Genomic DNA, 25158 nt, shown 5'->3' with positions numbered 1-25158 from the left:
AACAAACTTTGTACTTAATCTCACATTTTACCAAGGAGTTGAAAATAGTTAGATTTCTAGTTAAAATTTAGCTGCCTCAATTTCTTGATTAGTAGTATATTCAATAGTCAGGGACACATAGTTTTGTTTTTAACTTTATGGGCAGCCATAATCATCAAGCCACTTCCAGAAACATAAATTGCTAGTTTTTTCAAGGACCATTACATTCAAGGGGCAAGGGAGTGTCTGTATCTGTTGTCTTCTCTTCCAGTTTGCTCAGCTCTCCCTGCAATAACAGACTTTTGTTCCTCAAGTCTGATCACCTGAGGAATTATTGTCATGGAAAGTTTCCATTTCTTATGTGATAATGATTTACTATCACTGGAGGATATCTTTTCCCAGCTTGCTCATCGATAAAACCCAAGACATTCATGATAGTGTTGAATCTACCTTGGCAGTAGTCTGATTTTTACTGTGGAAGCTATTATTTAATATTTTAAAATTATACAAAATTTTGAACATCTATGTTATAATATGGAAGCCACAGCTTTGCATAAGGATTGTTTTTAAAAAGTTGAATAATCTAGAGCAAAAGCAATATACCTAAAACTGACTTTTATGCATCCCTACTATATAACCGAACTTGATATCATGTAGTTGTGATTTAATAAAATATTATTTTAACAGTAATAAAACATATTTTAGAATTTTTCATATTGTTATTTTATACAAAGTTTAATTATTAATGTGAAAATGCCAGGAGACAGGAAAGATCACATTGTAGAACTAGGAAGAAAAGTTTATGAATAAAATTTCAACCTCAAATATGTAACAGTTCCTTTTTACAAATTACAAATGAACATATTTGTTAGCGAGATGCTATACACACGCATTCAACCTTTAGGGTATGGTAACAAAAAATACATTATTTTAGGTGCTCTTTGGAAAACACAAGCAAATTTATCTGCAAAGACATCTAGATAGAGCAAGTATTTGTGAAAATGGGGCATTGATTAAGACAAATTTATGGAGAAGGTGGTATGAATAAATAATGGTAGAAAGACAAAATTAATCTGGTCTACAATTTTGATGACAGGTCTTTTCTGACTTTTTAGCACACAGTTTAATAAGAAATCAAAATGATAGTGAAGTAAATAGACTACTTCATCCTACTACTTACATTTTACTAACTCCAGATTTGTTGGAAGTATAAGAAAGTTTGCCAAAAGAAAGAAAGTTAAGACTTCAGGACTTAATTCTGATAAAAGATTAATCTTCAAAAGTACTGAGAATTTTGGAAAAAAGTTATAGGGAAGGCAAGATAGCTAGTGATTAGCTACAAAAATTTGTTGCCAGAGATTGTGGTTTTTACTGTAAAAATTCTAGGATTAATAAAAAATATTCACTGATGAGGTTTTGTTTGCTTTCTTCTTAATAGGTGAACATTATACCACTGATTGCCAAAGCAGATACATTGTCAAAAAGTGACTTACAGAAATTTAAGTTTAAGATAATGAATGAATTGGTTAGTCATGGCATACAGATATACCAGTTCCCAACAGATGATCAAAGTACTGCTCAAGTGAACTCCTCAATGAATGTAAGCTTTGAACTATTGAATATCAATTCTACTTTACAGGTGTGAATGAAAATATAATTTATAAGTAACAATATTAGTAATACATTGTCGCTTGTATCTGATGAAAAGAGTATAATAAGGTATTTTTTCCAAAACCCAGTGTGGAAAAATGTTTTATTTTCTTGATTTTGAAAAATGTTTCTGAGAATCAATTCTCTTTTTAAACAGCTATATTAAGATATAGTTCACATACCATATGAGTCACTCATTAAAGTATACAATTCAACAATTTTTCATCTATTTACAGATGTGTTCACCCATCACCACAATCAATTTTAGGACATTTTTATCAGCTCAAAAAGAAAACCCAGACCCTTTAGCTCTTCTCCCACACTACCTGTCAGCCCTCCTCCCCACCAATCCTAGACAAACACTAATTGAATTTCTCTGTATATTTCTCTGTTCTGGACATATCGTATGAATGGAATTATATAATACTTAGCTTTTTCATATGCTTACAGATATTAGTATATATTTCCAGAAGAGACATTTACTCAGATATTTTGCCCATTTTTAAATTATGCTTTGTCTTTTTATTATTGAATTATGTGTTCTTTCTATATTTTGGATACAAATTACTTTGAGATATATGATTTGCAAATATTTTCTCCCAATCTGCTTGTCATTCTTTTACTTGCTTTTTGGTGTCCTTTGAAACACAAATTTTTAAATTTTGATGAGGTCCAATTTATCTATTTTTGTTGTTGCTTGTACTTTTGGTGTCATATCTAGGAACATTTTGCCAAATCCAAGGTAATAAAGATTTACTTATATGTTTTCTTCAATGGTGATAAAATACACATAACATGAAACTTACCATCTTAAATATTTTAAAGTGCACAGTTGAGTGGCAGCATAGATTCACATTCTTGTGCTACCATCACCACCATCCATCCACAGAACTCTTTCCATCTCGCAAAACTGAAACTCTGCATCCAATAAATAATAACTCCTCATTACTCCTCCCCCCAGCCTTTGGCAACCACCATTGTATTTTCTGTCTATAAGACAGACCTTGACTACTCAAGGTACTTCCTGTAAATGGAATCATTCAATATTTATTTCATGTCTGTACAAATATTTCTTTGAGTTTCTTTCTTCAGTTCCTTTGAGTATATGCCAAGAAGTGGAACTGCTGGATTGTACAGTAATTCTATGTTTAATTTTTGGAGGAATTGCCATAACTGTTTTCCATAGTGGCTGCACTATTTTACATTCGCACTAACAGTGTGCAAAGATTATGTTTTCTCCACATCCTCATCAACATTTGTCATGTTCTGGGGTTTTTTTAAATATTAGCTTCTCTTACTGGATGTGAGGTGATATCCTATTGTGGGGGATTTTTTTGTGAGGAAGATTGGCCCTGAGCTAACACCTGTGCCAATCTTCCTCTACTTTGTATATGGGATGCTGCCACAGCATGGCTTGATGAGCAGTGTGTAGGTCCACGCCTGGGATCTGAACCTGTGAACCCTGGGCTGCCAAAGTGGAGCGTTCAAACTTAACCACTATGCCACTGAGCTGGCCCCCTATTGTGGTTTTCATTTGCATTTCTCCAATGATTAGTGATGTTGAGCATCTTTTCATATACATATTGACCATTTGTATATCTTCTTTGGAAAAACGTCTATATATCCATTTCATCTAAGTGTTGTCAAATTTGTTGGTGTGCAGTGATTTATAGTATTCCTTTATAATAATTTTTATTTTTGTAAGATTGGTAGTAATGTTCCTTTCATTTCTGACTATAATAATTTGAATCTCCTCTCTTTTTACCTTGATCTAGCTAAAGATTTGCCAATTTTGTTTGTCTTTTAGACAACCATCTTTTGGTTTCTTTGATTTTTTTTGTTCTCTATTTCATTAATATTCTCTTTAATCTTTGTCATTTCCTTCCTCTACTTGCTTTAGGTTTAGTTTGCTCTTCTTTTTTCAGTGTCTTAAGATAGATGGTTAAGTTATTGAGTTAATGACCTTCTTTTTTTATAGGCATTTATTTCTATACATTTCATTCTAAACATTGTTTTGACTGCATCACAAATTTTGATATGTTGTGTCTTCATTTTAATTTATCTCAGAATATCTTCTGTTTTTCTTTTTACTTCAACTTTGACTCTGGTTATTTAAGACTGTGGTGGTTTAATTTCCACATATTTGTGAGTTTCCAAAATTTTCCACTGCTATTGATTTATATTTTCATTACACTATGGTTGAAGGCCATACTTTGTATATTTTTTATTCTTTTATATTTATTGAATTTAGTTTTATGGCTTACCCAATGGCCCACCCTAGAGGATGTTTCATGTGCACTTGGAAATAATGTATATTCTCTTTGAAGGTGAAAATGATCTTTCAGTTTATTTATGTTTGCACAGGCTACGTTCTTATCCACATGAAACCATTAGGATTTATAGAATTTCTGGCATGTCTTGCCCTGCAATTGAATATTTAGGACAATATCCTGTGTATGGCGATGTTCTTTCACCTCAGAGTCTTAAACCCAAGCAAGAATAAGAATGTACATTCTATTTTTGGGTGGAGTGTTATAAATGCTTGTTGTCTGGTTAGTTTATAGTGTTGTCCAAGTCTCTTTTCTTGTTGATCTTATCTTTGTTCTATCAATTGTTTTATATTGGGATATTGAAGTCTGCAAATATTATTGTAGAATTGTCTATTTCTCCCTTCATTTCTTTCTTCCAGTTTTATTGAGAAATAATTGACATTCATCACTCTTTAAGTTTAAGGTGGGCAGAATGATGGTTTGATTTAAATATATACTGAAATGATTACAATAGATTTAGTTAACATCCATCATCTCATATAAATACAATAAAAAGAAAAGAAAAAATTCTCCTTGTGATGAGAACTCTTAGGATCTACTCTCTTAACAACTTTCCTACGTATTATACAGCAGTGTTAGCTATAGTCATCATGTTGTATGTTATATTCCTTGTACTTACTTATCTTATAGCTGGAAGTTTGAATCTTTGATCATTTTCCTCCAATTCCATTTACCCTACCCCACCACCTCTGATAACCACAAATCTGATCTCTTTTTCTATGAGTTTGGTGATTTTTTTTAAAATTAGATTTCACATATAAGTGAGATCATATAGTATTTGTCTTTCTCTGTCTGATTTATTTCACTTAGCATAATGCCCTCAAACTCTATCCATCTTGTGGTAAATGCAGGATTTCCTAGTTTTATTTTTTGGGTGAGTAATATTCTGTGGAATCTTTAGGGTTTTCTACAGATAATACCGTGTCATCTGTAAACAGAGATAGTTTTGTTTCTTCCTTTCTTATTTGGATGACTTTCTTCTCTTTCTCTTTCCTAATTCTGAAGAGGAGAGATGAAAGTGGACATCTTTGCCTGGTTCTGGATCTTAGAGGGAAATCTTTTAGCTTTTAACCATTGAGTATGATGTCAGTCGTAGGCTTTTCATAAATGACTATTATTACTTTTAGGTAATTTTCTTCTATATCTAATTTTTTGAGAGTTTTATATGGAAGGACATTGAATTTTGTCAAATGCTATTTCTGCATTTATTAAGATGATCATGTAGTTTTTATCTTTTATTCTGTTAATGTGGTGTATCACGTTGATTGATTTCTGTACATTGAAATATCCTTGCATCCCAGGGATAAATGCTAACTCGTCATGGCATATGATTCTTTAAATGTGCTGTTGTATTTGGTTTGCTGCTATTTTCTTGAAGATTTTTGCGTCTATGTTCATCAGGGTTATTGGCTTGTAATTTCATTTTCTTGTATGTTCTTATCTGGCTTTGGTATCAGGGTGATGCTGGCCTCATAGACTGAGTTTGGAATGTTTCCTTCTACTTTTTTTTGGAAAAGTTTAGGAAGGATGGGTATTCGTTCTCCTTTAAACATTTGGTAGAATTTAGCTGTGAAGCCATCTGGTCCTGGGCTATTTTGTGTTGGAAATTTTAAAAAATTTATTCTTCAATCTCCTTTTTAATTATTAGTCTGCTCAGGCTTTCTATTTATTCTTGATTCAATCTTGATAGGTTGTATGTTTTTCGGAATTTCTCCTTATATTCTAGGTTATCCAATTTGTTGGAGTATAACTGTTCATAACTATCCCTTATGATGCTTTTAGTCGTGTGATCTGTTGTAATGTATTCTCCTACATTTCTGATTTTATTTACTTGAGTCTTCTATTTTTCCTTTATAACTTTAGCTAAGGCTTTATTGATTTTGATTATCATTTCCAAAAAGCAACTCTAAGCTTATAAAATTGTTTTTTAGTCTTTATAATTTATTTCTCCTATAATCATTTTTATTCCTTTCTTCTGCTAATTTTAGTTTGGAATTTTTCCACCTATTTCCTTGAATTGTAAAGTTAGCTTGTTTATTAAGGATGTTTCTTCTTTTTTAATGTAGGAATTTATTGCTATAAACTTCTCTAATAGTACATTTTTGTTGCATGCATAAGTTTTGATATATTATGTTTTTGTGTTTCTTGTCTCAAGATATATTTTAATTTTCTCTTTGATTTCTTTTTTGACCAACTAGTTTTTTATGAGTGTGTTAATTTCCCCGTATTTGTATATTTTCCTATTTCTATTATTGATTTCTAGTTTCATTCCATTTAGTTCAGAAGAGATACTTGTAATAATTTCAGTCTTCTTAATTTTGTTGAGGTCTATTTTGTGACAATATATGATTTATACCGGAGAATATTCCATGTACATTTGAGAAGAATGGGTAATTTGGTGCTGTTGGGTGGAATGTACTGTATATATCTTTTAAGTCTATTTGGTCTATAGCATTATCTCTTCAGTTCTGCCATTTTCTTATTGATTTTATGTCTGACTGTTCTAGCCATTTTTGAAAGTGAAATGTTGATGATTCCTACTATTATTACATTTTTGTCTGTTTCTCCCTTCAGGCCTGTCAGTGACTGCTTTTTATATTTGGGTGCTTTGATGTTAGTGATAAATATATTTATAATTGTTATATATTCATGTTGATTTGATATTTTTATTATTATATGCTTTTGTCATTATATCATGACTCTCTTTGTCTCATGGCAGTTTTGACTTAACATCTATTTTGTCTGGTAAAAGTATACCCACCTCTACTTTCTTTGGTTACTATTTACATGGACTATCTTTCTCCACCTTACACTTTCAGACTATGTGTGTCCTTAAATCTAAATTCAGTTTCTTGTAGTCAACCTATAGTTGGTTCTTATTTTTTTATCTACTCAGACTATGTCTTTTGATTTGAGAGTTTAGTCATTTTACACTTAATTTATTGTAGGTAGTAACTTCTTGCAATTTAAAAAATTTTTCTGTTTTGTCTCTTTTTCCTTTCTCTTCTTTTGTCTTTATTTGTGGCTTAATTTTTGTGGTGGTGTGCTTTGATTATTCTTGTTTTTCTTTTATTTATCTACTGTACTCTTTAAAAGTTATTACAATGAGGGATTACATTGAATATTTTATATTTATAGTAATCTGGTTTTTGCTAATAACATACAGCAATTCTACACTTTACACCTCTCCATTTTATGTAATTGATGTCAGATTTTACTTCTTTTTACATTATGTTTTCATTAACAAATTTCTATGGTTAAAGTCATTCTTAATACTTTTGTCTGTTGTGATTTATGTGCCACCATTATAAAATTTTGTTTTTATGTTTACGCTTAGTGGTGAGATTTCTATTTTCATGTGCTTCCAAGTTGTTTAGCATCTTTTCGTTTCAACTTGAAGAACTCTGATGACATTTCTAGCAAGGTAGATGTAGTGGTACAAACTCTCTCAGTGTTTGTTTGCCTGAAAAAGTCTTTATCTCTCCATTCTTGAAGTACGCTTTTGCAAGGTAAAGTAATCTTGGTTGTTTTTTTTTTTTCCCAACACTTGACTATATCATCCCACTGTTCTGGCTTGCAAGTTTCTGCTGAGAAATCTGCTAAGAGTCTTAAGAGGGATCCTTTTATGTGACAAGTTGCTTTCTCTTACTGCTTTCAAAATTATTTCTTTCTGATATTGATCAGGTAGTACAAAGTTTTAGTTATACCAGATGAAAAACTTCTGGAGATGTATTGTACAGCAATTTGAGTATAGTTAACAATACTGTATTTTACACTTAAAATTTGTTAACAGGGCCAATCTTGAGTGTTCTTACCACAAAAAAAAGAGAAATGGTAACTGTATGATGTGTTGGATATGTTAATTAGTTTGATTATGGCAATTATTACACAATGTATACACATATCCAAATATCATACAGTACATTTTAAATATATAAAATTTGTCTTTATCCATTATACTTCAAAAAGAAAAAATTTAAAAATATAGAGTAAAAAGACAAAATCATACCCCCCAAAACCCCCACAAAAATTTTTCTTTGACAATTTAATTAAAGTGTATCTTCTTGTAGAACTGCTTAGGTTCTATTTTTTATAATTTTGGGCTTTGTGACTCTGAATGTCCATTTCTTGCTCTAGATTTGGGAAACTTTCAGCCATTCTTTCTGAGGAAGACTAGCCCTGAGCTAACATCCATGCCCATCTTCCCCTACTTCATATGTGGGATGCCTGCCACAGCATGGCTTGATAAGCAGTGCGTAGGTCCACTCCTGGGATCCAAACTGGTGAATCCTGGGCTGCCGAAGTGTAGCATGCAAACTTACCTGCTGCATCACTGGGTCAGCCCCAGCCATTATTTCTTTAAATAAGTTTTCTGCCTCTTTCTCTCTCTCCCCTGCCTCTCTCTCTCTCTCCTCCTTCTGGGACCCTCATAATGTGTATATTGATTCCATGATGATGTCAAATAATCCCAAAGATTTTCACTTTTTAATTCTTTTTGCTTTTGTCCTTCTAACTGAATGATTTCAAAATATCTTTGAGTTCACTGATTGTTCTGCTTAATTAAGTCTGACGTTAAAATGATCTACTTTAATTTTCAGCTCAGTCATATTTTTCAGCTCCAGGACTTCTGTTTGGTTGTTTTGTATGGCTTTTATGTTTTATTGCACTTCTCATTTTGTTCACATATTGTTTTCCTGATTTTGTTTAATTGTGTATCTGCATTTTCTTGTGCCTCATTCAGCTTCTTTAAGAAAATTATTGTAAACTCTTTGTCAAGCAAAAGGATCTCTATTTTGATAGGGTTGATTATTGGAGCTTTATTACTTTCCATTGGTAGTGTCACATTTGCCTTGTTCTTTGAGATCTTTGTAGCCTTGCATTGGCGTCTCTGCATTTGAAAGAATAATCACCACTTTCAGTCTACTCAGACTGGTTTTGAAAGGTAAAGTCTTTCTCCTGCTGGGTCCTCCAACTGACATGACTTCTTCTAGGACCACAGATGAGCTGGGCTGGAGCTGAGTTATGAGGCCCCTTCCTTGCCCAGAGTTGGGTTGTAGGCAGTGGACCAGTTGCCAGGGTGCAGTGGGTATAACTTCTGCTAAGTCCTCCAGCAGACAAGACTACCTATGGAACCATAGTTGAGTGAGATTAGAGCCAGGTCATGAGATTGCTTCCAGGTCCACAGTCAATTGTCCACAGGGCTATTCCCATAGGCATGAATGGACATGGCTACCCCCAGGTCCCTGGACAGATGAGATTGCCTCTTGGACCATGGTTGAGAGGGGTTGGAGCTGGGTCATGGATTGTTTCTTGGTTCGATTGGATCTTCAGTCAGTGGGCCTGTTACCAAGGTCACAGGATGGCATGTTTCCTGCCTATGGCAACACTGCAGATGGACAGGACTGGCGCTAATTTCATAGAAAGAGATGGTTGCTTCCAAGTCTGCAGCCAGGTTTACAGTCAGCAGGCCTGCTCCTGGGATCCTAGCCTGTTTCCTCAAAGTATCTTTCTTCATTCTAGGCCTTCCTCAGGGTGTGGCAAACACCACCCGCATCCTGAGGCTCCCACAAAGCTACTTTTTTCTGTGGATGGTTGCCAAATCAATGTTTCTATGGGGAGGATGTGTATTTCTCTTTCACCATCTTGCTGAAGTCACTCTCCTTTACTTTTTAAAACTTTTATTGAGGTCATATTGGTTTACAACATTGTGTAATTTCAGGTGTATATTATTATTATCATATATCAGTTTGTGTATAGACTGCATCATGCTCACCACCAATAGTCTAGTTTTTATCTGTCGGCAAACATATGTGCCCCTTTACCCCTTTCACTCACCCCCACCTTGTTCCCCTCTGATAACCACTAATCTGTTCTCCTTATCCATGTGTTTATCTTCCACATATGAGTGAAATCATACAGTGTTTGTCTTTATCTGTCTGGCTTGTTTTGCTTAACATAATACCCTCAAGGTCCATCTATGTTGGTGCAAATGGGACGATGTTGTCTTTTTTATGGCTAAGTAATATTCCATTGTGTGTGGGTGTGTGTGTGTGTGTGTGTGTGTATGTATGTATGTATGTATGTATGTATATTACCACATCTTCTTTATCCATTCATTAGTTGATGGGCACTGGCATTGCCTCCATATCTTGGCTGTCGTGAATGATGCTTCAATGAATGAAGGGTTCATAAATCTCTTTGTATTGCTGATTTCATATTCCTTGGATAAATACTCAGTAATGGGATTGCTGGATTGTATTGTTTTTCTATTTTTAACTTTTTGAGAAATCTCCATAGTGGTTGCACCAGTTTGCATTCCCACCAGCAGTGTATGAGGGTTCCCTTTTTTCCACATCCTTTCCAACGTTTGTTATTGGTTTTTGTCTTGTTAACAATAACCGTTCTGATGGGTGTAAGGTGACATCTCATTGTAGTTTTGATTTGCATTTCCCTAATAATTAGTGATGTTTAACATCTTTTCATTTGCCTGTGGGCCATCTGTATATCTTCTTTGGAAAAATGTCTATTCATATCCTCTGCATATTTTTTCATCAGGTTGTTTCTTTGTTGCTGAGTTGTATGAGTTCTTTATATATTTTAGAAATTAATCCCTTGTCATATATATGATTCAGCAAATATTTTCTCCCAGTTAGTGGGTTGTCTTTTCACTTTCTTCATGGTTCACTTTGCCTTGCAGAAGCTTTTTAGTTTGATGTAGTCCCATTTGTTAATTTTTTCTTTTGTTTCCCTTACCTGAGTATACATGGTATTCTAAAGATGCTGCTAAGACCAATATCAAAGAGTGCACTGCTTATATTTTCTGCTAGGAGTTTTGTGGTTTCGGGTCTTATATTCAAGTCTTTAATCCATTTTGACTTGGTTTTTGTGTATGGAGTAAGATAATGGTCTACTTTGAATCTTGTGCATGTGGCTGTCTAGTTTTCCCAGCATCATTTATTGAAGAGAATTTCCTTTCTCCATTGTATGTTCTTGGCTCTTTGGTTGAAAAATAGCTGTCCATAGATACGTGGTTTTATTTCTCAGCTTTCAATTTAGTTCCATTGATCTGTGTGTCTGTTTTTGTGTCAGTACCACGCTCTTTTGACTACTATAGCTTTGTAGTATATTTTGAAGTCACAGATTGTGATGCTTCTAGCTTTGTTCTTTTTTCTCAGGATTGCTTTGGCTATTCAGGATTTTTGTTCTATTTCTGTGAAGAACGTCATTAGGATTCTGATTGGAATTGCATTGACTCTGTAGACTGCGTTAGGTAATATGGATATTTTACCTATGTTTATTCTTCCATTCCATGAGCATGGAATATCTTTCCATTTATTTATATCTGCTTTGATTTCGTTCAGTAATGTCTTATAGTTTTCAGTGTATAGGTCTTTGACATCCTTAGTTAAATTTATTCCTAGATATTTTATTTTTTGTTGCAATTGTAAATGGGATTGTATTCCTGACTTCTCTTTATGCTAATTCATTATTAGTGTATAGAAATGTAACTGATTTTTATAAGTTGATTTTGTACCCTGCAACTTTGCTGTAGTTGTTGATTATTTCTAATAGCTATCTGGTGGATTTTTAGAGTTTTCTATACGTAGAATCATGTCATCTGAAAACAGCAAGAGTTTCACTTTTTCCTTTCCAATTTGGATCCCTGTTTTTTTTCCTTGCCTAAATGCTCTGGCCAAACCTCCAGTACTGTGTTGAATAGGAGTGGCAAGAGTGGGCACCCTTGTCTTGTTCCTGTTCTCAGAGGAATAGCTTTCCATTTTTCACCATTAAGCATGATGTTGGCTGTGAGTTTGTCATATGTGGCCTTTATTATATTGAGGTACTTTCCTCCTATAGCCATTTTATTGAGATTTTTATCATAAATATCTTTGGTATCTTCTTGAAGGCTTTCCCTGTATCTATTGATATCATGTGATTTTTGTTCCTCATTTTGTTAATGTGGTGTATCCCACTGATTGACTTGCAGATGTTGAACTACCCCTGTGTCCCTGGTATAAATCCACTTGATCATGGTGTATGGTCCTTTTAATATATTGTTGCATTTGATTTACTCATATTTTGTTGTGGATATTTGCATCTATGTTCATCAGCGATATTCACCAGTAATTTTCCTTCTTTGCATTGTCCTTGTCTGGTTTTGTTATCAGGGTAATGTTGGTCTCATAGAATGAGTTAGGAAGTGTTCTATCTTCTTCAATTTTTTGGAATAATTTGAGAAGAATGAATATTAAATACTGCAGAATATTTGGTGGAATTGCCCAGAGAAGACTTCTGGTCCTGGACTTTTGTTTTGTGGGAGCCTTTTGATTGCTGCTTAAATCTTTTCACTTGTGATTGGTCTATTCGGATTCTCTATTTCTTCTTGATTCTGTTTTGGGAGATTGTATGAGTCTAAGAATTTATCTGTTTTTTTTAGGTTATCCAATTTGTGGTCATATAGTTTTTCATTATATTCTCTTATAATCCTTGATATTTCTGTGGTATCTGTTGTAATTTCTCCTCTTTCATTTCTAATTTTATTTATTTGAGCCTTCTCTCCTTTTTTGCTTGGTGAGTCTGGCTAAGAGTTTGTCCCTTTTGTTTATCTTCTCAAAGAAGCAGCTCTTAGTTTCATTGATCCTTTCTTTTCTTTTAGTCTCTATCTCATTTATTTCTTGTCTTATTTGTATTATTTCCCTCTTTCTGCTGATTTGGGACTTTGTTCTTCTTTTTCTAATTATGTTAGGTGTGGTTTAAGATTACTTATTTGAGATTTTTCTTGCTTTTTGGGGTAGCCTGCATTGCTATAAATTTCCCTCTTAGTGCCAATTTTCTGCAGCCCATGAGTTGGTATGTTGTATTTTCATTTTCATTTGTCTCCAGGTATTTTTTGATTTCTCCTTTGATTTATTCATTGATCCAATGGTTTTTCAGTAGCATGTTGTTTACTCTCTTCATATTTGTGACTTTCCTAGCTTTTTTCCTGTAGATGATTTCTAGTTTCATAGCATTGTGGTCAGAAAAGATGCTTGAAGTGATTTCAATCTTTTTAACTTTATTAAGGCTTGCCTTCTTTCCCATCATCTGCTCTATCTTTGAGTATGTTCCATGTGCCCTTGAGAAGAACGTGTATTCTGCTATTTTTGGATGGAATGTTCTATATATAACTATTGCCTATATGGACTAGTGTTTCATTTAAGGCCATCTTTTCCTTGTTGGCTGTCTGATCATTTATCCGTTGATGTAAGTGGGGTCTTGATGTTCCCTACTATTGTTGTGTTTCTGTTAATTTCTCCCTTGAAGTCTGTTAATAGTTGTTTGGTATACTTTGGTGCTCCTGTGTTAGGTGCATATACATTCATGTGTTATGTCCTCTTGGTGGAATGTCCCTTTCAGTATTTAATGCCCTTCTTTGCCTCTCCTTGTCTTTTTTATCTTGAAGTCTGCCTTGTCTGATTTAAGTATGGCAAGACCTGCTTAGTTTTGCTTGCCATTTGCTTGGAACATCATCTTCCATCCCTTCACACTGAGCTTATGTTTGTTTTTGGAGCTGAAATGTGTTTCCTGGAGGCAGCATATTGTTGAGTCTTGTTTTTTAATCCACTCATCCACTCTGTCTTTTGATTGAAGAATTCAATTCATTTACATTTATAATGATTATTGATAAATGAGGGCTTAATCCTTCCATTTTGTCTCTTGTTTCCCAGTGGTTCTATATTTCCCTTGTTTCTTTTGCTTTTTATTTCTGTCTGCCATTTCTGTTTGGTGGTTTCCTGTGATGGTTTTCTTAGTGTTCTCTTTATTTATGATTTGTGGCTCTGCTCTTATTTTTTGTTTAGTGGTTACCATGAGGTTAGTAGAAAAGATCTCATAGAAGAGAGAGTCCATCTTCTGATAGCCTCTTATCTCCATTAGCCTAAGCATGTTCCATCTTTTTCTTTTTCTCCATCTGAGTTATTGTTGTCATAAGTTCTTTTTTATGTTGTGAGTTTGTGACTAACTTGAAGTGTTTATAGCTATTTTTGATGTTTTCCTGCACTTTATCTTTTGTTATAGTTGTTTGCTAACCTGTTCTGATCAAGAGCTGCAATTTTCTGATTTTGTCTATTTATCTCCTTGCTCAAAGCTTTGTTAACCTTTGTCTTTTTGTTTCAGGTATGAGGGCTTCCTTCATCATTTCTTGTAAGGCAGGTCTAGTGGCAATGAACTCCTTCAGTTTTTGTTTATCTGGGAAAGTTTTTATTTCTCCGTGATATGTGAAGGATAGCTTTTCTGGATAGAGTGTTCTTGGCTGAAGGCTTTTGTCTTCCAGTGTTTTGAATATATCATTCCACTCTTTCCTACCTTGTGAGGTTTATGCTGAGAAATCTGCTGAAAGCCTGATGGGGGTTTCTTTGTATCTCATTTTCTTCTGCCTTATTTCCCTTAATATTTTTTGTTTGTCATTGACTCTTCCAGTTTTAATATTATATGCCTTGGAGAAGGTCTTTTTCATTTACGTAATTAGGAATCCTATTGACTTCATGTATTTGTAAGTCCAGTTCTTTCTCCAGGTTTGGGAAGTTCTCAGCTATTATTTTTTTGAATAAACTCTCTGCTGCTTTCTCCCTCTGGAATACCTATAATCCTTATATTACTTTTCCTAATTGTGGTGGATATTTCTCAAAGAATTTCTTCATTTTAAAAAATCTTAGTTCTTTCTCATCCTCCACCTGAAGCATTTCTGTATTTCTATTGTCTAAGTCACTAATTCTGTCTTCCATCAAGTCAGCTCTATTTTTTATCTTTTCTAGATTATTTTTTATCTCATTAATTGTGTTCTTCATATGGAGAAGTTCTATATAGTTTCTTTTAAGCGCTTTAATTTCTTTGGTGAAGTATTCCTTCTGGTCATTAATTTTATTCCTGAGCTCATTGAACTATCTTTTTGTGAGGAATATTGGCCCTAAGCTAAGATCTGTTGCCAGTCTTCCTCTTTTAGCTTGATGAAGATTGACCCTGAGCTAACATCTATGCCAATCTTCCTCTATTTTGTATGTGGGACACTGCCACAAGGAGCTATGTTTTCTAAACCTGCATTTGCATGGGCTGGCTGCAGCCACTCATCTAGTTACACTCACACAGGCAGGGTCTCTGCTTTCAGTGTGCCAGTTGTGCACATTCAGGTGAACTCACTGCTGTGTGGGTGGGTCACACATGTGAAGGCTTGGCTTCTGTGCTTGGCAGGGGACTGACTGAGCTGCCGCACTAAGTTGGAGGGGCACGTTTGTGGGGACTGAGCCACCACCACTTGGTGGGGCGTGTTCCCATGGGTGGGGTCACTGCAGCATGCTGCCTACTCCTGCATGCCAGGCTACCACTCCTAAAGTATTCATGCATGGGCCAGGCTGCCCCTTCTCCCAATTATAGTCATGACAGCTGCTGTGTGAGGATCTGTGACCTGAATTGCTGCCACCATGGAGGAGGAGGGTTCTATTCACCTAGTTACACTGCTTCCCAAGGATCCAGTCCACCCACCTTCAGATGTATGACTGTGTGGATCTCTCAGGTGTTGTGCTGTGTAGGGAATCCTCTGTTGGTTAATGAATGGCCTTTTAGTTGTAAGGTAGAGGGGAAAGACAAAGGGAACAACTTACTCTGCAATGATGCTGACATCACTCTCTCCTTTACTTCTTTAACCTAGATTTCCTTTAGTTCTAAGAACATGGTTACAATGATTATTTTGAAATCATTTTATCTGATAAATCTGATTTCTGATCAGTCTCACAGCCAGTTTCCATTGCCTTTTTTCTGATGTATGAGTCAAATTTTCCTGTTTGCTTGCATTCTTCATAATATTTTGTTCAAAATGAAACATTTCAGGTACTATATTGTAGCAAGGCTGGGTAGTAATTTTCCCTTCTGCCATAGGGCTTGATATTGTTATTTGTATAGCCAAATTATCTTAGTTAAATCTACTTTCTTTCCTACAGTGTTAAGTCCCTGATGTTGCTCTTTAGAGAGGCACAGCTTTTGGTATGGCAACAGTCACCCTGGAATGACATTGGTTTTGGTGTGACTCTTTACATCTCTTCACATGCTTATACTCGGATGGTAAACTCTACTAATTGCCAACTGATTGCTAAATTGTTCTTAACATTGCCCTGTGACATAAACTTCTCTAAAACTGATCAAGTCAAAATGTGGCTCCTTTTTTTTTTTTTTTTTTTGAGGAAGATTAGCCCTGAGCTAACATCTGCTGCCAATCCTCCTCTTTTTGCTGAGGAAAATTGGCTGGCCCTGAGCTAACATCCATGCCCATCTTCCTCTACTTTATGTGTGGAATGCCTGCCACAGCATGGCTTGACAAGTGGTGCATAGGTCCCCACCTGAACTGGCAAACTCCAGGCTACTGAAGCGGAATGTGTGAACTTAAGCCCTGCGCCACCAGTCAAGCCCCTGTGGCTCCTTTTTTTTGCTTAATCAAGAGAAATTTATTTTCTCAAACTCTTGGAGTTGGCAGATTTGATTTCTTCTGAGGCCTCTTTCCTTTCATCTGGCCCCTCTCTTGTTATGTCTTCATATGGTTTTTCCTCTTTGCACAAGTTACCACTGGCATTTCTATGTGTCCAAATTTCCTCTTCTTATAAGGATGCCAGTCAGTTTGTATTAGGGCCCAGACCAATGTCCTCATTTTAACTTAGTCACATCTTTAGAGGTCTTATTTCCAAATATAGTTATCTTCTGAGGTCTGGGGTTTAGGGCTTCAAAATGTGAATTTTGAGGGGAAATTATTCAGCCCATATCAAGGGCTGGGCTTCAGATATACTGGCTGTGTTAATCTCTTTTTTCTCCCTACACAGGCTTCTTTAACTATTTATTGAACTTCTGTCTTTTAGCGAGCTTTTTGTTTGGACACTGACCCTGCTTACAAGACAAAGCTTCCTAGGCAAGATTGCTGTCTCTCCTCAGGGAAAGCTCTGTCTTTAGCTGTTGTTTCTTTTGTAAGCAGCTTCATAAATATTTGATTGACAAATAATCATTGTATATATATTTTACGTGTACTACATGATGTTTTCTTATCACTATGTATAGTGAAATGATTACCAAAATCAAGCTAATTAATATATTTATCATCTCATAGAATTACCTTTTATTTGCACATTGTTGGGGGACACTGAATACCTACTCTCTTGGAAAATTTCAGGTACACAGTACATTATTAACTATAATCATATTAATTATAAGATATATAATTATAATCATGTATGTAATTAGTCATTTATTATGTAATTATGGTATATTTAATCATATATATTATATAATTATGTAATTATTATATATGTAATCATATATAATTATGTAATTATTATATATGTAATCATATATAATTATAATTATTATATTAATCATATAACTTTAGCCTTCATTTTGTTAATGTAATATCACAATGATTGGTTTGCAAATAGTGAACCATTCTTGCATCTTTGAGATAAGTCCTAATTTATCATAGTGTATAAAGCTTTAAATGTACTATTGAATTCAGTTTGCTAGTATTCTTAAGTATTTCTGCATCTATGTTCGTCTGAGATATTGACCTGTAATTTTTTTCCCATAGTGTCCTTTTCTGGCTTTTGTATCAGGGAAATGGTGAAGTTGTATAATGAATTTGGAAGTGTTCCTTCCTCTGCAATTTTTTGAAGAGTTTTAGAAGGATAGTGGTAATCCTTTAAATGTTTAGTGGAATTCACCAGTGAAGTAATCTGGGCTTAGGCATTTTTTGGTTGGGAGGTTTTTGACTACTGATTGCGTCTCCCTACTTATTTTTGGTGTTTTCAGGTCTTCCATTTCTTCATGATTCAGTCTTGATAGGTTGTGTGCTTTTAGGTTTTTATCTATTTCTTGTAGGTTATTCAATTGGTGTATAAATGGTGATAATAGTCTATTATGGAGCATTCCTATTTTAGGGGTATCAATTGTAATGTCTCCTCTTGCATTTATAATTTTATTTATTTGAGTCTCCTTTTTGATCTAGACAAAAAAAGTTTGTTAATTTTCTTTACCATTACAAAAGCTATGACTTATATTCATTTATCTTTTCTTTTTCTTATGGTCTCCATATCATTTATTTCTGCTATTATCTTTGTCATTTTCTTCATTCTGCTACCTTTTGGTTTAGTTTATTCTTCTAGTTCTAGTTCTTAATGTGTTTCTAGTTTCTAGATGTGTAAAGTTAGGCTGTATATTGAAATTTTCCTTTTTTATTTTCTTTTTATATTTGAGATATAATTGACATATAACATTGTATTAGTTTTATATATATGACACAATGATTTGATATATGTATATATTGCAAAATGATTACCATAGTAACTTTATTTAACAGTTACATGTTTTATTTCTTGTGATGAGAACTCTTAAGATCTACTTTCTTAGGAAATACCAGTACTGTGAAGTGTATTACTATTAAGTACTGTGTTAATATAATACAGTACTGTTAAGTATAGTCACCATGCTGTACATTACATCTCCAGGCCCTATTTATCTTACAATTGGAAGTTTGCACATTTTGACCACCTTCACCCATCTTGTTCATCCTTCACCCTCAGCCTCTGACTACCACCAATCTGATCTCTTTTCTATGAGTTTGATTTTTTTTTTAAGATTCTACATATAAATGAAGTCATACAGTAATTGTCTTTCCTTGTCATGCCTATTTCATTTAGCATAATGTCCTTAAGGTCCATCTGTGTCATCACAAATAATGAGATTTCTGTCTTTTATATGTCTAAATATTATTCAATTGCTTGTAAATACCACAGTTTTTTCTATCCATTCCTCTGTTGATGAACATTTAGGTTGTTTCCATTGCTTGGCTATTGTAAATAATGTGAATTTACAATATTGTAAATATTGCTGCAATAAACATAGGGTGCTGCAATATAGTGATTTTGTTTTCTTCAGATAAATACCTACAAGTGGAATTACTGTATCATGTGGTAGCTATATTTTTAATTTTTTAAGGAACACCCATAGTGTTTTCTAGGTGGCAGTACCAATTTACATTTTCCCAACAATGCACAAAGAATCTCTTTTCTCTGCATTATGCCAGCACTTGTTATCTCTTGTCTCTTTGATAATAGCCATTCTAACAGGTCTAAGGTGAGATCTCATTATAGTTTTCATTTGAATTTCCCTTAAGATTAGTGATGTTGAACACATTTCTGTGTACCTGTTGTCCATTTGTATGTTTTCATTGGAAAAATGTCTAATAAGTTGTTCTGTCCATTTTAAAATGGATTAGTTGATTTTTTCCTATTGAGTTTTTTATATACTTTGGATATTAACTTCTTATCAGAAATATGATTTGTGAATATTTTATTCCATTCTATAGATTTTGTTGATAGTCTCCTTTGCTGTACAGAAGGTTTTACTTTGAGGTAGTCCCATTTGCTGCTTTTTTCCCTTTAATTGCCTTTGTTTTTGGTGTCAAATACATAAAACCTTGGCTGACTGATGCCAAGGAGTTTAATCCCTGCTTTTTTAAGGAGTCTTATGGTTTTAGGTCTTATGCTCAAATATTTAATCCATTTTCAGTTGTTTTTGTGGATGGTGTAAAATAGCTTAATTCTTCTGCTTGTGGCTATTTTTCCTCACACTATTTATTGGAGAGACTATCCTTTCTCCATTGTATATTCGTGGCTCCTTTGTGTAAATTTTTTTAAAGATTGGCACCTGGGCTAACAACTGTTGCCAATCTTTTTTTTTTTTTCTGCTTTATCTCCCCAAACCCCCCTGTACACAGTTGTATATCTTAGTTGCTGGTCCTTCTAGTTGTGGGATGTGGGACACCACCTTAACGTGGCCTGACAAGTCGTGCCATGTCCGCGCCCAGGATCCAAACCCTGGGCCGCCGCAGTGGAGCATGCGAACTTAACCACTCGGCCATGGAGCCGGCCCCATCCTTTGTGTTAAATTAATTGAACATATCTGCATGGATATATGTCTGGGCTCTATATTCTGTTCCATTGATCTGTGTATCTCTTTTTATGCCAATTCCATACTGTTTTGATTACTTTAGCTTTGTAATATAGTTTGAAATCAGCTTTGATACCTCTAGCTTTGTTTTTCTTTCTCAAGATTGCTTGGGCTTTAGGGGTCTTTTGAGGACCTATACATATTTTAGGATTGTTTGTTCTATTTCTCTAAAAAAATGTTATTGGAAACTTGAAAGAGATTGCATTGAATCTGTAGATTGCCTTGGTTAGTATGGACATTTTCACCTTAAGGCTTCCAATTCATGATCATGGAATATCTTTCCATTTGTTTGTGTGTTCTTCAATTCCTTTTTAGCAATGTCTTATAATTTTCAAGGTACTGATCTTTCACCTCCTTGATTAAGTTTATTCTCAGAATTTCATCCTGTTTCTGCAATTTTAAATGTGTGTCTTCTTAATTTCTCTTTCTGGCAGCTTGTTATTAAAGTACAAAATACAACTAAATTTTATATTTTTTATTGTGCAACTTTATTGATTTCATTTATTATTTATAAGAGTGTTTTGGTGGAGTTTAGAGTTTTCTATACATAAGTCATGTCCTCTGCACAGAGAGATGGTTTTACTTGTTCCTTTCCAATCTGTATGCATTTTATTATTTTTTCTTTCCTAATTGCTCTGGCTGGGACTTCCAGTACTATGGTGATGGCAGCAGTGATAGTGGGCATCCTTGTCTTGTTCCTGATCTTAGAGGAAAAGGTTTCAACTTTTCGTCATTGTGTATGATGTTAGCTGTGGGATCATCATATATGCCTTTATTATGTTGAGTTGCATTTCATCTATACTCACTTTGTTGAGAGCGCTTGTCATAAATGGATGTTGAATTTTGTCAAATGTTTTTCTGCATCTATTGAGATGATCGTGTGATTTTTATCCTTCATTTTGTTAATGTGGTATATCACATTGATTTGTAAATGTTAAACCATCATTGTATGAATACTGGCCTGTGATTTTCATTTATTATAGTGTCCTTGATTGGTTTTGTTATCAGGTAGTGCTGGCCTTCTAAAATGAGTTTGGGGGCTGGCCTGATGGCGTAGTGGTTAAGTTCACGTGCTCTGCTTTGGTGTCCCAGTGTTCATGGTTTCAGATCCTGAGTGCGGACCTACACACCATTCATTAAACCATGATGCAGCATTGTCCTGCATACAAAAAAGAGGAAGATTGGCAACAGACGTTAGCTTAAGGCAGTCTTCCTCACCAAAAAATATTTAGAAAAATAAAATAAAATAAGTTTGGAAGTATAATATCGTATTCTATTTTTTGGAAGACTTTGAGAAGGATTGGTACTAATTCTTCTATAAGTGTGTAGAATTCACTTGGGAAGCCATATGATCTTGGACTTTTGTTTGTTGACAGGTTCTTGATTACTGATTCAATCTCTCTTCAAGTAATTGGTCTGTTCAGATTTTCTATTTCTTCATTATTCACTCTTGGCAGATTGTATGTTTTTAGGAATTTGTCTGTTTCTTCTAGGTTGTCCAATTTGTTGGAGCTTGATGGTTCATAGTAGTCGATTGTGATCCTTTGTATTTCTTTAGTATTTGTAACGCATTTTTATTTCTAATTTTATTTATTTGAGTCGTCATCTGTTTTCTTGGTGAGTCTATTAAAGGTTTGTCTATTTTATCTTTTCAAAAATCTAGCTCTTAGTTTCATTGATCTTTTCTAATTTTTTGTTCTCTATTTCATTTATTACTGCTCTTATCTTTGTTATTTTCTTCCTTCTATTAACTTTGAGGTTCATTTTTTATTTTTTTTTTCTTGAGGTTAAATTTAAGTTGTTTATGTGAAATCTCTCTTATTTCTTAATGTAGGTGTTTATCACTACAAACTTTCCTCTTAGAACTGCTTATGTTGCATTTCATAAGTTTTGGTATGTTGTGTTTTTATTTCCATTTGTCTCAAGATATTTTTTATTTATTTTTGAGCCACTGGTTTTTCAGTAGCATTTTTGTGTATGTGTGAGGAAGATTGGCCCTGAGCTAAAATCTGTTGCCAATCTTCCTCTTTTTGCTTGAGGAAGATTGTTGCTGAGCTAACACCTGTGCCGATCTTCTTCTAGCTTATGTGGGATGCTGCCACAGTGTGGCTTGACAAACAGTGCTAGGTCCATGCTTGGGATATGAACCTGCAAACCCTTGGCCACCAAAGCAGAGTGCACGAACTTAACCACTATGCCACTGGGCTGCCCTAGTAGCATGCTTTTCTAATTCCCTACATATTTCTGAATTTTCCCATTTTCTTCTTGTAATTAATTTCTAGTTTCATAACATTGTGGTTGGAAAAGATGCTTGATATAATTTCAATCTTCTTAAATTTATTAAGACATTTTGTGGTCCATATATAAGCTATTCTGGAGAATATTTCATGTGCACTAGAGAAACATGTGTATTCTGCTTCTTTGGATGAATGTATGTGAAAATGTATTATGTCCATCTGGCCTAATATGTCATTTAAGTCCAATGTTTCTGTAGTGGGTTTTTTTGTCTGGATGATATGTCCACTGGTGAAAATGGAATATTAAAGTCCCCAGCTATTATTGTATCTATTTCTCCCTTTGGTTTCAGCTTATGGAAATCTCTTTAACATTTCTTGTAAGGCATATCTGGTGATGATGAGCTCCCTCAGGTTTTGCTTGTCTGGAAAACTCTATCTTTCGTTCATTTCTGAAAGACAACTTTGCCTGGTGGAGTATTCTTGGTTGGCAGTTTTATTTCTTTCACCTTTTTGAATATATTGTGTCACTCCCTTCTGGGCCTGTAAAGCTTCTGCATAAAAATCTGGTGATAATCTTATGGGGATCCATTAAAGAAATGAGTTCTTTTTCTCTTGCTGCTTTTAAAATTCTCTCATTGTCTTTAACTTTTGGCAATTTAATTATAATATGTCTTGATGTGGGTCTCTTTGGATTCCACTTTTTTGTAACTCTCTGGACTTCCTGGATCTGGATGTTTGTTTCCTTCCTCAGGTTAGAGAAGTTTTCTGCCATTATTTCTTCAAATAAACCTTCCACCTCTTTCTCTCTTTTTCTCCCTCTGGGATGTTATAATGCAAATATTGGTCAACTTGATGTTATTTCATAAGTTTCTTAAGCTATATTAACTCATTTTCCTTCTTTTTCCTTTTTCCTTCTGTGATTGATTGAATTCCACTACCCGTCTTTTAGTTCATTGAACCCTTTCTCCATTGACCTAGTCTGTTGTTGAACCCTCTATTGAATTTTTTAGTGTTTTTATTGTATTCTTCAGCTCTGCGATTTCTGTTTGGTACTTTCTGATATTTTGTATCTCTTTGTTGAAATTCTCATCTGTTCATCCATTCTTTCTTTGAACTCAGTAAGCATCTTTATGGCCATTATTTTGAAATCTTTATTAGATAAATCAGTTATTTCCATTCCTCTAAAGGTTTTTTTCCCTAGAGTTTTATTTAGTTCTTTCATTTGGCACATATTCCTCTGACTCTATTTTCCTTTACTTTCCGTGTTGATTTCTGTGCATTAGATAAAACAGCCACTACTCCCAGTCTTGTAGCGGTGAACTCAGGTAAGAGATCAATCATATGATTCAACCCTGCCCTAGCTCTTAGTTTTCTCTCAAATCTTTGTGATTGTCCAAGTGGCTTTTTTTGTTCTTATTGGTTCCCGTTTGTTGAGGTTGTGCTAAGACCTGTCAGTGTTTCAAAGGTGAGTATCTCAGTCAGCACCTAGATGTAGGCTCATTGGAAATTGGGACCTCAGGCAGCAGTTTTAAAGTATGCAAATAAATCTTTTTCAGGGGAAGAGTAGAAGATGAACATTACTTTCTGTTTTCTCTACACTGAGCCCTGGTGGATATCCAGTTTAAAAATGTTTCTTTTTTTCTACCATCTTATTGAACCTGTTTACACAAGTCCTCCTGGCCATCAGATACAGGCCATTAATAGATGTGTCCTGTGGGTGGCAGCCACAAAAGCTGGGGCACCACAAGTGGTGTCACTGATGACGTGTGGCATGACATATGGAAAGCATGAAGATGGAGTTTGCTGGCCTCCCAAGCCTCTGGAGACTATTGAATTCAGCCCCTAGATGTGTGTTAAATTAGAAGCCTGACCTTCAGGCTGCTGCTTTTAAGATCTGTATATGGGTCTTTTCCCCAGAAAGACTGGGCATTTCAGCCTGCTTCCTCTGCACTGTACCCTGGCAGGATAGCTGTTTAAGGGCTGTTTCTATGTTTGTTAAAGTCCTGTGAAACCCCAAAATTTAATCGATTCTGGCTATCAGAACCAGACAATCAATGGGTGTATACACTGGGCATCAACCATAACAGCCAGGGTTCTAGATGTGAGCACAAGCTCCTTTTGGGGAGGTAGCCTCCTCTAGTGAGGCAGAAAGAGAGCATGAACATGGCACCTGCCGGCCTCCCAGGTCTCTGGAGGGTATTACAATCAGTCCCTAGATATGTATTAAATTAGAGGCTTCTTCTCAGGCCACACATTTTAAGATAAGAAAAGTCTTATTTCTTAGGAAGACTTTTTTCAGTCTTCTGCCTCTGTGCTGGGCTCTTGGGAGATAGCTTGTTAAGAACTGCTTCTCTATTACTGTCCTATGGGAACTACAAATGTATGCTCCACTGACCACCAGAGTCAGGTGATCAAGGAATGTGTCCCCTGTGCAGCACCCACAAAAGCCAGGATGCCAGACCTATGTACGAGCTTCTCACCAGGAAATACCAGTGACATGAAGGAAGGTGGAGGGAGAACACAAAGATTGTATCCACCAGTCTCCCTCATGTCTGGGCAGTATTGAAGTTAGCCCATAGATGTGTGCTAAATGAGAAGTCTGCCCCTCGGGCTACAGCATTTAAGATAAGCAAGTAGGCATCCTTCATGGAAAGACTGGTTTCAGTCTACTGCCTCTGTGATGGGCCCTGGGAGGATGGCTACAGTGAATCCTCCTGAGCTCCTTAAGAACTGTTTCTTATTTTGCTATAGCCTTGTGGGTCTCTTGGAAGCAAGCTCCGTTGCCTTTTACAGCTAGATTTTTTGAGGTCTGTTTCTCAGATGGATGTATTTAAAGTTGTGTGACAGATGTGGAATCCAAGCACTTTACTCATGAGGGAGAATCTGGGGGTTGTGAGTTTCCTCCTGGTTTTGTGATGCCACGCTGAGAGTGGGTTCTTGGTGAG

General features: G+C 35.0%; 1 protein-coding gene across 3 annotated transcripts in view; it reads left to right on the top strand.

Annotated features, from left to right (window-relative positions):
• Nucleotides 1-25158, top strand: part of SEPTIN14 (septin 14) — a 144169-nt gene that overhangs the window by 90829 nt on the left and 28182 nt on the right. For all 3 annotated transcript variants that reach the window (XM_070231840.1, XM_070231839.1, XM_023655565.2), the window contains one exon: nt 1418-1579. In XM_070231840.1, the coding sequence (XP_070087941.1) occupies nt 1418-1579 (162 nt within the window). The remainder of the gene's footprint in view (nt 1-1417; nt 1580-25158) is intronic.

The sequence above is a fragment of the Equus caballus genome, chromosome 13 (assembly GCF_041296265.1).
Source record: "Equus caballus isolate H_3958 breed thoroughbred chromosome 13, TB-T2T, whole genome shotgun sequence".
Taxonomy (NCBI): domain Eukaryota; kingdom Metazoa; phylum Chordata; class Mammalia; order Perissodactyla; family Equidae; genus Equus; species Equus caballus.
This window is presented reverse-complemented; position numbering and strand designations above follow the sequence as displayed.